The following is a 14,786-nucleotide window of genomic DNA, read 5'->3' on the forward strand; positions in this document are numbered from 1 at the left end:
CTTACCAAAGTACAAATATCTCTCTGTTCTGTGGACATCTCTTGTCCTGTTCCCCAGAGCTCACCTGATGTCTACAGGTGATCCAAGTCAGGCTCAGGCCAGGCTGGGTCCAGCAAGCACAGTAATCTGCTTCCTCTCAGCAGCTGGTGGGAGCTGGTAATCTGCTTCCTCCCAGCAGCCAATTGGAACTCGACTCTGACCCTCTTTTCAACTGGAACTTGCCTCTCACCCTCTTTTCAGGGCTTCTTTTAATCTTCCTCCAGGGCGGTCCCAAAGTGAGATGAAAGTCTTGTTCCTCACACGGTGGCTACCAGTTGTTGGGGATGCAGAAAGACAGGGTCAACTGATGAGGTGTTTGAAAGATGATTTATTGCAAAATCAGTCTCATGGAAGGGTGAGATGAAGCTTGTTACATCCATAGTTAACACATTAGAAGACTTCTATCCGAAGCCATTAATTCTTATTCTAGTTACCGTGTCTCTTATAAATTTCTTATCCAATCAGCTACTTCCACAAATCTTGCTAGCACCTTCATAACCAATGGCTAATTGCTAAGTTTTGCACAAGTTGCCACAATGTGTCTTTTTCTATCCAATCATTGAACTCTATTGAAACTTAGTGCTGTATCTTCCACTTTTTATCAACTCTACAACAGGTTCTATTGTGAAACTCTAAAATCTTCTACTATTTTACTTAATATATTTGTTCACTTATATGAGGCCTATATCTACTTGCTTAAAACATATTTGTGCTTAAACTACACATTTTTATTCTTATTTCATGTCTGTTTCACTATTCTATTCTAAAGCTCCAAGCCTTCTCCAAGGTCTTAGGTCAAACACTGTACCTATCTCTATCTCTGAGCTTGTATGCGCGAGGCCTTGGGAGCTCCTCTCTGTGCTTGCATTTCCCACACCTTATATTCTTTTACATTTTGATTTTGGTTTGCAGAAAACTGTTTCTATGTGTTCTCCTAGAGCAGGGGAGCAAGGGAGCAAGAGGTCTTCGAAGCAAAATTAAAAGTCGCAAACTTTGTTATGAGTGGGTAAGTGTGTGGAAATAATATGAACTGTATTATGTAAGCATCCCAGTCCCAGAATTTTTTTTGTTAACAGTTGGTGAAATGGTCTTTAAATGAATATACTACTTTGTTATTTACAGACTTAACCACTATGATTCTTCAGAACTGGCTACTTATTTCATAATACAAAGGTTTAAAAAGTACCAAATCTGTTTGTGTTTTATTGTCAATTATTCAATCTAGAGAACATGGGACATGATAAAACTCACAGGCCTTTAGGCAGGATTTTTAGGAAAATGCTGCTAAAAATACTTACAGGAATTTGAGCTGCTGAAAGCTAGCAAACAAAAAATTAATTCGTATTTACAAAACAAATCAGAGCAATGTGTATATCTTGCTTACTGAGGACTCTGTTTAAATTGTTTAGGAAGTAATGTGGGCTGTTAGAGTCCTACCTTTAAAGAAAAACCCTATTATGTACTGTTTCTATATTTTTAAATTATGGCTGGAAATCATATTGTCTGATTTATCTGTTATGCAATCAATTATACAGTTTTGGATTACTTTTTAGGCCAGATTGGAAATAGATTTTGACTTCTTGTCTTCTAGAATTGCATTGAAAGCCATGGGCCATCTGGCTAGAGAGGAAATGCCTAAGAGCAACACTGATGTACAAACTCTCGAAGTCATTGACATACAAGGAATTCTCATTCTGAAGTCTTTTTAAATGCAAATAAGAAATAGCACTTGAATCTAAAACTTCCTCTGAATAAGATGTAGTTTTTCGTATTATACTTGCTTTCTTTTAGTAGAACCGAAAAAATCTGGTTCCTCTTGAAGCAGATAGAAAGGTCAGAAATAAACCTGTTACTTGACCACATTTCAGAAATTTCCCCTTGAGTATCCATGTTGTACTTACTCCAGCAGATTTACATAGATCATAATTTTTTGCAAAATGTCATTAAAGATCTCTTCTCAAAAAATGACTGCACTTTGTATTTTCATGCAGAATATACTTAAGAGAAATATTTATTTAGAATACATGATAGATTATTCAGTTTAATCCTGCTCTGCTATTGCTTTGATAGACTCATCCAAGATAGCAAAAAAGAGCTCAGTATCATTGCTGGGAAGTCTTAATTAGTGTTAGGTTTGAATGGTTTATCTCAGTGAAACCATCCATCTCCACTGTTCATAATATATTGTAGCTATTGATTTTCACATCTGCTTCTGAGGACATTCAGAACCATAAATATATTGGAAAGAGTGCGTTGAGAAGTTTCCAGAAATAAACTGCTTTATCTACTGGCCCTGGAATCTCTTTGAAATTGTGTCATAAATTCCAGGACAGTTGCTACACAAATACAGTTACTAGCATAAAACTTGCCATCTTGTAATAAAAATCTAGTTCTGTTTATGTGTTGATGTCTAATTTCAGAAGTAACTGTGCCTTTAATTCAAGCTTCTATATTTTTCTCCATTGATGTGTACAGGGAAGTATTGGCTGTTTCAGAAAGAAAAGGGGTAAAATAGTTCAGAGCTTTTGGATCCCTGCTTGGTAAATATGGCATCAGAACCTAAAGCACTTCCTGCCTTTATGCTGGATTTATGGACACTAGTTGAGTTCCTGTTTGCCTGGGACTGTTACTTAAATCAGTGGAGGGACAAATTCTGTTCCAGAAAAGTAATTTCCAGGCTTTCACAGAGTCATGTGTGTCATGAGATGGTTGTTACAAACAAAGTTACGGAGTAACTCAGCAGATCCCTTATAGCTCATGGAAATCAACCTTCATTACTTAAAGAGGAGTATCAAAAGAGTTAGCTTAGCTTTTGTGAGAAGTATTTTAGTCCACTTTAGAATCATGGAGTTTGGAATAGACCTATAAGATCATGAAGTCCAATGTTAACACTGCACTGCCATATTGCCACCTAACCACATCTCTATTGCCCCATCTATGCACCTTTTGAAGACTTCCAGGAGTGATGATGTCACCACCAATACAGCAGTAGTTGATTTCAATGCCTGACAACCCTGTCAATGAAGACATTTTTCCTAATATCCTGTCTAAACCTCCCTGTCAGGGTCCGTCCTAGTGGACAGATGACGTGATGGTTTGTAGGAATGATCTCAGAGTGCGAAAACCAACACGGTGCAAGGGGGTTTGCAGTGATAATCAAATTAAATGCAGTTTTATTAAAATAATCACAGCAAAAATGCGATAGAGGGATTAAGGGAGAGAAAAAGAGAAAGAGAGAAAGAGGGGGGTAGAGGGGATATAGCTACCAACGCAGAGACAAAGTCCTTTGGTCCAGTCCAGCTGAGGATCCGCCTGCTACGCTGGGGAGATCTGAAAGGCTCTGGCTAACTCAGAGGTTTTTATTACTGAAAATTGTGAGGGGGGGGAAACAGATACAATAGGGAATAGATGTAACAGGTAGTCCATGTTCTCAGCAGTAAATGAGAGCCATTGTTTTCTTGGTTCAGTGGTCACAATCTGCAGGCAAACATCTCGCTTTGATCAGCTTGCCTCCCCCACACACCTCCCCCGGGCTGGGGGTTTCAGTCCCAGTCCTTGGAAGAAGCAGAGGGGCCTTTCAGGAGTTTCATGTCTCAGTCCTTGGTGGAGAAGCTTCTTACATCTCAGTCTGTCTGTCACGGTGGTTGTAAAACAGGTGAGGATCTTCTGTGGGAGACCACCGGAAACTCAGGAGAAGTCAGCCAGGCCGAGAGGTGGGACAGCTTCCAGAGCTGCTATTGTTGCAAACGGGGCATGGTGCCCCTTCTTAGCATACAGCAAACACACTTGTGAAAACAATAGCTTAACACTGAGCTTTCAGGTCTCAGGGCCCGTGCTGTGTGACTTTTCTCCTTCAGAGCCAGATATAGACAGGGGGGTGGTTTTCTCTTCAGTGGTCTCCCAAGGACGATTGTGAGGCAGGGGAGGGAAAATTTGGACAGACTCTCACACTCCCCTGGCAACTTGAGACCATGTCTTCTTGTCCTGTCAGCTGTTACTGAGAGTGTCACAGAAGAGACCACCCCTTGCCTGGCTACATCCTCCTTTCAGGCACTTGTAGAGAATGATAGTTGTAGAGTTTCCCCTCCTTTTCTTCAGGCCAAACATCCCCTGCTCCCAGAGCTGCCCCTCATAGGGTCTGTGCTTCAGACCTTTCACCAGCTCTGTTGCCCTTCTCTGGACTTGCTCCAGCCCCTCAATGGCCTTCTTGCAGTGGGTGGCCCAGAACTGGGCTGGGGATTCAAGGTGTGACCTCACCAGTGCCTAGTGCAGGGGGCAGTCAGTGCCCTGTCCTCTGGCCACACTACTGATGATGGAGGCCAGGATGCCTTCCTGGCCACCTGGGCACAGCTGGCTCATGCTCAGCCATTGCTGACCAGCCCCCGCAGGTCCTTTTTGGCTGGGCAGCTTTCCAGCCTCTCTTGCCCCAGCCTATAGTGCTGTCTGGGGTTGTTGTGACTGGACCCAGTGTTGGGCTGGACCCAGCACTTCACCATACCAAACTTCATACCGCTGGCCTCAGCCCATTGATCCAGCTGGTCCAGATCCCTCAGTAAAGGCTTCCTACACTGCAGCAAATCAAATCTCCCACCCAACTCGGTTTCATTTGCAAATTGAGGGGCCACTGTAGAGGATCAGATCTAAGCATGTTTTGTCTCAACATTCTGAGTATTGCTACAGGAAAGGTGTGATTGCAGGAGAGAGTCCTGTAGAGCTGGGGCAGTGCTGTTCTGAGCCAAGAACCTGCTCTGCCTTGAGACTCATGCTTAGTCCCCCACCCCCACCTCACTTCCAGGAAAAGGGCTGGCTGTGCATGAGTGAACAAAATTGTGTGACAAGTCTAGTTTACATAAAAGGCATGCACCAGATGAACTATAAAAGGGAATAAATCAGGTCCTCTCTTTATTTTTTCTCTCATTCCGGCATTTCTCTGGCTTTCTTTCTCTTTTCTCACTTTATCCTCTCTTTTTCTTTTGTTTTCCTGGTCTTGATATCCCAGCTCTGGACCATCCACAGAACAAGAACTACTGTGAAGTCTAAGAACTGAGAAAATTTGTTTTCTCCCCTTGCTTTGCCTCAGCAAATCATATGCTATTCCATATGCTATTCCATATGCCATATTCCATATGCCACTGAATTTTGCTGTGGGAGTGGGGAGGAAGTGGAGGTATGTTATAGGATCTTGTAGATGTGAAGCAGTGTGCTTACACTGATAAAGAAAGTTTATGAGTTTATGTCTATGTGGAGATGCTCATAGGATTATCTGCCTGTTAAAGGTATTAGAAATCTCTCTGCAGCAGTGGATTTTGAATTATCTGCAGTATTACTCAGTATAAATTGCATCAGTACAATAAAGTCACTTGCAAGGTTGTTCAGAGAAGTTGGTCATTGTGAGGGCTTTATAAAAATTCATTAATTCAGCTTCAGGTTGAATGGGATTTTGAATAGCATGCCTTTAATCCCAGGCCAGGGGATGGATTTCTTCTCTTGCAATTACAGCCAAAGTGGTTTCCTTACTTAGTGGTGAGAGAAGTCAAGAAAAAAGTCTTTTAGGATATTAGAGTGTGCCTGACTGGTGTTTGTTTTCCAAAATCAGCCATCTTGATTCTGGAAATGCAAAAATAAAAGACCCCTTCCTATATATGTGAGAAAATCTGAAATCTTTTATATTTCTCTGTGGTACTTTCTGGAAGAGTTAGTTAATTTCAGATATTCCCAAGCCCTTCTCTGCTCTCAAGGCTGCTCTCAATCCATTCATCCCTGATAACTGATATTGGAGATTGCCCAGTCGAGGTGCTGGAGTTTTCACTTGGCCTTGTTGAAGTTCACACAGGCCCACCCCTCCTTCCTGTGGATGGTGTCCCTTCCCACAGGGAATCAACTGCACCACGTGTCTTGGTGTCATCTGCAAACTTGCTGTGGGTGCACTCGATCCTACTGGCCCGCTCAATCCCATCCCATTGATGAAGGCATTAAATGTTCCTTATCCTAACAACTCATTTGTCAAGTATGAGTGAAGCATCAGTACTAATTTTTCTTCCAGACAGCTCTCTGTTAATATAGAGTAGTAAAAGAGTTATCACTTACAACCAGAATTATATAAGAAATAAATAAGCTATTTTTTCTAGAGAGAAGGAGACCTTTCTGTATGTGTTCTAGAAGATTAAAAAAGCTCTTAAACTGAAAAAGACAAATGCTTTAACTTACTTTAACAAATACCTTTGTTGCATGTAGGGATGTCTTAGGCTTTCCACTGCAACACTGTCAGTAAAATGAAGTACATAAGACACAGAGCTGAATTGTGAATGTTTTCCATCTTTTACACCTATTTGTCTTATATAGATACTTAAAAGCTCCTTTCATTTTGACTACAATATCTCCTTGCCTGTGTTTCCCTTGCCCCCTTCTGGCTGCTCAGAGATTTTGTACATTTCAAGAAAAAAATCTGCAAATTCCTTGCATGGATCTAGTAAATTGAAAATGAAGCAACAAAAAAACCCCAAGCAGGTAAATAAGCAAGCAAAACCCCAAAACAGTACCAAACTGAAAACCATCACAGGAAAGTGTTGCAGGACATATGCAGTCTCTGATGGTGTATAGTCATTTTGCTTCTCTTTTCTTCTACTGCTTGGTTAGCACTGTCTGTTACACAAAGGCAGAGGGGGAAAATAATTTCAAAAGTACTCTTCACAAAGAGAGTATTCAATTTATTTTACCTTTTGGAAAATTCTGGTTACAGAAAGCGTCACTAGATAATAAATTTGGTAGTGGTACAGGTGAGTATGTGGGATTTTAAGCCACTCCCTCATTTAGCTGTCATTTGCTGCCATGTCGGCCTGCCAAATCCTTTTCAGAGATTTTTGTGTTTATTATCACTGGTCAAGCTTTTTGTAAGTCTTTCATTAATAAATCCAACAGATTCTGTATCTTTCAAGCCCCTTCCTTAACACTTGTGAAAGTGGCATCCCAGGATTGCTGTTGTAACACCTCCTTTATTTTGTTTTTGACTTGCAGTTTCATCCCTTATCTCATTCTGCTTGGCAAACTATCCTGTTTTGTAGGTACCCTTGATAGTGTTCTGAAAAGAAAATTTAACTTTAGTAATAGTTGCAAAAGACAATAAAAATATATAAAGGTTATTATTTTTTATTAATGAATTGATTAAGGCTTGTTGGGAGATTGTAGAGTTAATAGATTTTAACTTTTGCTTTTGAGATGTTTAGAGGCTTGTACATTTTTAGTATCTGCTGTTTTCTGTCTTTTTCTTAAGAATGCAAAAATTGATTGTAAGTTACTACTTTGAAACTGTTTTGACACAGCATTTTTCCTTATCTTTTATTTGTGGGAATTCTCTGGATGCCAATAGAACAGTAGCTGCTCCTGTTGAGGGCTATCTAGGAAAAAAGTTATGAAGGAAAAGGATATGTAGACATTTAACATAACTCTTCAAGGTAGTAAAAGAATTCTGAAGTACAATAAATAAGATATCCCAAATTCTTGTTACTTATTTTGAGAACAGTGAATTTTCTTAGACCTCTGGTGTTCTTCTGCTGATTCTTCTCTCTCACATCAATCAAACAGGGAACACATGGATTGAATATACCTAATTTCAGGACTTCTGAAGCAGTTGCTTAGGGATGTTCAACAAAAGCATGTATAAATACTTGAATTTCTGAAAGGAGAAAAGAAGTTAATGAGATTTCCTTTTTTTTTTTTTGTCTCAAAAATCTTTCATCAGGTTCCTCTTTTTATTAATAAAAATGCACAGAATGAAGCAGCCTAAACCCATGGAAGTCACAGAGTTTTTGTCTGAACTTTCCTTTAATCATATTTTTTAAATGAAAGCCTTTTTCAGTGTACACTAATCCTGACTCTCTGTTACAAGGAATTTTATATACTTAGTGACATATAAAGTTTATACTTTAAGTGTCAGTGATGCATAAAGCCCAGAAATGAACTCTGGAAAGGAAACATAACTGTTGTTATGTTGGCATGTAGCAGTCAAGAACAGGAATGAAACTGTAAAAAATGCAGTGTAGATAGTTTGATGATCAACTTAGAACTATCTCAGCTCAGTTGTGACACCAAGATTTAAAAAAAAAAAAGTGCTCAAGATTTTGCATTTTTGGTTTTCATAATGAGTTTGCTAGGAAAGGTGCTGGGGTGTAATATCTGTCCAAATGACAGCAGAGCTGTAGTATAGGGCTGAAGAACTAGGAAAGCATGAGTACTGTGCTCAGAGTCCCCTGTGCACGCCTGCAGAACCAGTGTACCAAATCTGTTAGTCTGACATGGAATCTATCATCAAAGGATTGCTTAGATTATCATATGATGAATTTAAAAGGCTTTAATGAAACATAAAGCATTTTGCAGTGAAATTGGTAGAGAAGTAAATGTCAAGATAAGATCTTTATCATCATCTTCTCAAAATAATGAGGAAATTAGGCAAACTACAGTGTGAGACCAGACTCTGAATCCTGGAGCATCTTGAAGAAGCGATATGGAAAAGTAGATGTTAATTACACTCATGCACAGGTGATTGAAATGGCTCTCAGAGAACTGAACCTAGCTACAGTCTGTGGTTTTGATGTGACTGGTCTCCATTGAGATTGGACAGCTGCTGAAATCTTGTGGTGTGTGTGACTCAACATTTGATTGTAGCAGCTGCAGCATTTTCCTTATGGTTGGTGGGGCTGATTGCTCTTCTGTATCAATGGTGTAAAATGGATGCAGCTGATCAAAAGGCCTTACCCCAGGCAGAGTTCAATAGCTGTCCTATCCCTCTACAAAGCTTGTGTTAGCCTGGAGCTTCATTGCCATTCTGTTGATTTTTCAGAGTTTGCTGTGCCATCTCCTTTCTTCTTCTAAGTGGGAAAGTAATGAAGCGGAAACCAGTACGTTCATATCAGCTCTGGGCTACACGTCAGCAGATTATTATTGTCACTTGGTTAAAAATGTAAGTATTTGGTGTAATTGAGATTTTGACAATAATAAATCACCAGTTTATAAGCACCTACATGGAGCTGTCATTGTGATAAGGAACATGAACTGAACTTTGTTTATCTTTTCTTACCTCAGTTACTTTTACAACCTTTTAAGGGAAAAAATGAAGTAGGAGATCTTTGGACAAATGAGAAATTTTTATTAGATTACACTATAATAAATATTCATAGAAACAAAATTCCAATTCCCGTTGCGCTATAACAAAAGAAAAACCTATCATTGTTTTTTACCCATGAAGTTAAAATTATATTTATAATTTTTTGTATTAGTATATAACTTCTGAATGTTTTCTTACTGTATCTGCTGCGTTTAAAATGGGAGATGAACCCTAAATGTTAGCTAAAGTCACTTTTCTATTTAAGATATGTAAAAATAATGGGAAGAATATTTCATATGTTGACTCGAATTAGACAAAGTATGTAAAAATTATTAGTAATGCCCTTCTGAACGTTATGCCTTTACTCTTGGGGAAGCAGAGCTGAAATGAATATCTTCTTTGTTTTAAAATGTATAAAGTATATAATGTGTAAAATCACATTTTGCAGTACAGTCTGTTCAGTGATTTGGAGAGCTTTAATTTGACATCAATAGTTAAAAAATTAAAAAATCAAAATAGATTTTTTTAACAAAGGAAGTTATTAACCTTTACAGTACATCCTTTACAGTCACACAGAGAACCACACAACTAATGTCTGCTTGTTGTCAGTAAATGTAATGTATTTTATTTACTTTTATTTTGTTTAACAGATGGTTGTTTCATTAGTAACAGAACTCAGAGAAAACCAGGGCAATGGACTTAACATGCAGGAGAGGTAGGTGTTATCTAAACATAGGTTTAATATGTTTTGGTCTGGGTCATTACAGTTCAGTGAGGATCATTTTACAGTCTTGGGCAAATTAGGCTTCAGTTGAAAAGTTTTGGATACATGTGTTAGATAATTTAAGGTGTGGACAAGCTTGGTAAGCTTGGCTTCATGTAAGTGTTTGTACTTAACCTGGCAGTAGTAGAGGAATTGGAAGGGACCTTCAAAGATCATTTGCTAATGGTGCTGCTGTCACTCTTTGTTACATGATCATGTCCTTTTGCTGTCTGATTTATGCCTTTCTTGGCTTAACTTGGCTGTTATCCTCCCCTTCCTCTTTGCATCTAGATATTTGGTAAGGAAGATTAAATGACTTGAATTTGTTTAGAACTGATTTTAGTATTAAAATTATGGATGCAGTTAATGAGGAGTATCATGAAGTTTCTTTTCATGTAGAAACTAAATGCCAACATTTTTAAACAGACTTAGCTGTAAAGGGTGAAACAGACTTAGCTGTAAAGCTGGTTGAGACTGTTGGGAAGAAAAATACCTGATTTCTGCTGGAAAAAAGAGAAAACTTTGAACTTAAGTTGATTTTTGAGTGTAGAAATTATGATAGGGATGTTCATTCAAGTTCCAGAGACAAAAGTAGTTTGCTTTTAGAGATGTACATTTTCTCCTTTTTCCATTTAGTGATATTTTAAAAATTCAGATGATAACATAGTTGCAAATTCATTGTACACAGTAGAGTGGATTGTGCATTATTTTCCAAGAACATATTTTGAAGATTATCTATAACAAAACTGTCTTCACAGGGTTTTTCTTCTGAAGTTAAGTAAGAGTAAATTCATCTGCTGAATTTTGCTAATCCTAGATAAGGAATTAGAAACATAATTTTGTAAAGGGTACAGATTTAGAGTTTCAGGTCTGTGTATCCTAGAAAATACTGCTGCACAATCAGATCATCCCAATAATTACCATTCTTACAAAAATACATGTAACAAAAGTGCATTTTGAAGTATTTCAGTATAAGAAACCTTAAACAAATATTTAATCAGGTAATTACTCGGAAATGTGCATCTTGGAAAATGTTTCATTTTATTTCTCTCTCTGGTTAAATAGTGATGATTAGTACCTCATGTCCATACTGCTGAGCAGCCTTCTTAGTTCCCTGTCCTCACCAATAGGTCCTGAAGTCCTATTGGTGACTCCTCAAAGAAAATACTTTCAGATTTTTTCAGAGAATGCACTTCTTTTAGTGAATCAGGAGAAATTTGCAGGAACTCAGGGAAGCCTTTTACAAGCAATATAGGACAATATTTTGATTTGCTGGAATTCAGTGTTTCGAAGTTCTTGGTCTTTATAAGTATCTTCCTGTCAATGCTACAATTTTAGGTGCTAGAAACAATATATATTCTCTGGGAAAGTTGTGACTTCTTTTTGCAAATCTAGTCTCTGGCGTTTTAATTTTCTTAAAGTTCCAAAGTTTTCATATTTTATCTTCCAGATTCCACTGTCTTTAACCATTTCCAACCATGTAGTTTTAGTGAGAAGATCCAGCAAGTGGTTTATGTATTAAGGTCCAAAGGGGCTACATATTTCTTCAGCTATAGATCTGTAAGACAAAAATTTTCCAGCGGAGCACTTGAAGACAGCAGGATTCATAAATTTTTTCTGTTAAGAGGAAAGAAAGGTTAAAAAAAGCAACAGGAGGCCTGAAAAGCTGTTAGGCTGTCTCTTCTGGGGCTCCAGGAAACTTGCCTGGGAGCTATGAATCTTTAGTCTTCCTTCACTGGGAAAGACAGTGAAGTGTCTACTAGTAAGGATGTGGTGATGGAGTCATCACAACTGGGTTCAATTCAGAGTTGTGTTGATATCCCTCACATGGTTTGCTTTGAGCACCTAAATATCAAAATTTTATCTGACTTCTTAAAATTCTGTGCAAAATAAGAAATGATATGTCAACAGTCATTCTAGTAAATAATTTTTGAGCAGTTAGGTATGCATGTCTTACATTTAGTATTCTGTAATTATTAATGTTCTTTTATTTCCTTAACAGTTTAGAATTTATGACTTTTCTGAAATATGAACTGTGTTTATTTTTTCCCTCAGCATTTCAGCCAGTCGTGTGAATGCTATTTCCATTTTCTGTGTGCCTCTCATTACTTTGCCTGATCTAACTCCATTGCTGGAAACTCTCCTTCTTTACCATGGAGGGTCATCAAAAGAAATTCTTAGTTTGGAGTTTCTAGAGGCTGTGAATGAGGCCTTTTTAAAGTAAGTAGCAGGGTTTGTATTGTTTTGCTTTTTCATAAAGACTATAAATTCAATTCAATGTCCTTTTTCTAGGTTTGTGTGCTGAATGCACTGTATACTTTTCTAGAAAGGTATTTCCCTTGCAGTCAAATAGCAGAGCTAAGGATGTGGGCCAAAGCATAATTTTACTGTGCTGTTATGCACAAAATGTGGCATAACAGCTTTAAATATTGACTGTGACTTTGTCTCACCTATTCCCTAAAAAGGAGGTTAAAACCTCCAATAGATTTTAAGAATTTTGTGGAAGTTGTGATAACTTGTCACAGAAATGTCATTTCTGTGTCATATAAGTGTATTGCCTTTGCTAACTTGACATTTTGTGAGTGATTTTAGTTTTTCTGTAAGACAGATCCTTATGTTTGATGTTTTCATAATTCTTTTGGGGTTTTGTTTTTGGGTTTTTTTTGTTGTTTGTTTTTGGTGGGGTTTTTTTGTTTGTTTTTTTGGGTTTTTTGTTTTTACTCTTTTTTTGTGAAATTGCTTCTCCAGATTTTTAATTCTCCTAGTTTTCAGCAGATTAGTTTTAATGAGTCTGAAAGAGGAGCAGTTTGTGAAATACAGCTCTGCTTGTTTTGCTACCACTAAACCCACTGTTCTGATAAAATTAGTCAATGGATGGAAACCAGCTGAGTGAACCTAAACAGCAAGGTTGGCTATGCCATGAAGGGAAAATGTCAGGGAAAGCACATCCTGCATTTACTTGAGAATTGCTTTATTCAAGTTGTACCTGAAATGCTGTATTATAAAAATTTTTTTTATACTAGAAAATGTCCCTTGTGAACATTTTGTGTCAATTATCCATTTCTCTCCTTTTCTAAGCAGTCTTACTTGCTTCCTCTCTACGCATCATGATTTCTGTGATGTTCTAATGAATATTTTTGTGGTGATCCATTGAGGGCTCCAGACAAAAATAGATAACTAATGGAAAAGTACAATAACTAATCCATGCATGTTTCTACAAGTCGAGGAAAAGGAATTAAAAAGGAGTGTGAATGTGGCAGTTGGTAGTGAAAGATGTGCTCAAAAGCACAGGGCTGTCTTTCACCCTTCCACTTGTCCATCTTTTGTGGCTTCTGACTGTTCATGTTCCATAAGTCTGAAAGACTTTGAGAGCAAGTTCACAGGTTCTGTACAGATGTTTTGTTCTCATATCAGTAAGCTGATGGGCAGTCCATCATGACCATTCTGACGCTTCATGTCGTAAGGCCATTCTTTGGATGGTAGTAAGAAGTTCTTCTGACTGAAAGAAATGTCTCTTTTATTAACTGTTGAGCTACTTGCTTATCACAGTGAACAAATATACCTGATTTCACATGGCTTTTGATTAAGTGACTCTTGCAGGGTCCTCAGCAAAAGTGCAGTTTGCAAAAGTTTCCCTGAGAGAGGTACAGGATCGCACATGCTTTGCACGATATATTCCTGGACTGTCACTGAACTCATGTGGTCTTAATGTGAATGTGCTTGTATTTTATTTTTTTCCCCTCTCTGACAATTGACTTCTATTTTCCCTTACTCTGTTGAGTTCTGAATGTGTCTTTTTTCTGAACATGGGTAGAACCTGCCCCAGAGAGCAGAGCACTTGCAGGGCTCCAAAGAACTCAAAATTGTCCTGGTGGGGACATCTGCAAGTTCAGCTGTGGGAGTATAATCACTACAGTTAACTTCCTGTATGGTTTTTTATATCTTACAGTTGCAGCACCTCAGTGTAAGCTTATTAGCTTTCTTTTCCTGACATAATATTTATAATATCTACCATGCTGTCACAAAAACAACAAGAAAGTTGATAGTGGCAAAATCAGCTAATCTCTTGTCATTCTTTATTTACTCTCATGTGTGTATGTGCTTTAATAGTAATATTTAATAAAACAGTATCCTGAAATTGAATGTTGCTTTACAGTTTTGAATTTCTGGGTACTTCAATATATTTCTTGTCTCCTCATGTATACTTTAAGGTCATTACATAATACTGAGTGGAAAAAATACAGGCTTTTAAGTGAAATTCAGAATTCTGAGAGCTGATAATGAAACAACTGTATGGCAAAATAAATACATTGAAAATAGATCCTAAAACGGCTTAGTAGTCTTTCTGCTGGTATTTTTCTTCTTTTATCAGGGGCTTTAGTTTGCATGTATTCTCCAGCCTAATTTTAGGTTTTTTAATCTTAACTTGATTTAAGACTAAGGCAAATATTTATTGTTATTTATATATTGTTTTGCTTTGCACCTTTTAATATGCAACTATCACAATAGCTACAAAAATATTCTAGGGTGTTTGTGCTGTGATATCTCTTCTTGGGAGGTTAGTTTAGTATATTTTGATTCATGCTGGTCCACACTGTGCCTTTTCTTTTGTGGTGATACAACACCAATAGCTGAAGTCTTTAGGTGAAGAGATAACTTGTCTTCTTAACTATTTGTCTGTTGTATAGCTCTGGTCAGTGCTGGTGGGCTGAAGACTTAGCTACCTCTAAGTAATATTTTTTTCTTTGTTTGTTATCTTTTTTTTTCCTTTTTGTTGTTGTTGGTTTTGGGTTTCTTCCTTATTTCTCTGCAAAGATAGGTAATGCTTTGCTTATACAGCAGAAACCTTCCTGTTCTTCTGTCAGTAGCTCTCTGCAGGAACTA

At 37.8% G+C, this 14,786-nt stretch overlaps 1 protein-coding gene across 1 annotated transcript in view; it reads left to right on the forward strand.

Annotated features, from left to right (window-relative positions):
• The window catches only part of FANCC (FA complementation group C), a 60,487-nt gene that overhangs the window by 22,288 nt on the left and 23,413 nt on the right, over positions 1–14,786 (forward strand). The window contains exons 4-6 of the mRNA XM_058044212.1: positions 8,876–8,995; positions 9,790–9,854; positions 11,958–12,122. Coding sequence (XP_057900195.1) covers positions 8,876–8,995; positions 9,790–9,854; positions 11,958–12,122 — 350 coding nt within the window. The remainder of the gene's footprint in view (positions 1–8,875; positions 8,996–9,789; positions 9,855–11,957; positions 12,123–14,786) is intronic.

This window comes from Melospiza georgiana, chromosome Z (assembly GCF_028018845.1).
Source record: "Melospiza georgiana isolate bMelGeo1 chromosome Z, bMelGeo1.pri, whole genome shotgun sequence".
NCBI classification, from domain to species: Eukaryota; Metazoa; Chordata; class Aves; order Passeriformes; family Passerellidae; genus Melospiza; species Melospiza georgiana.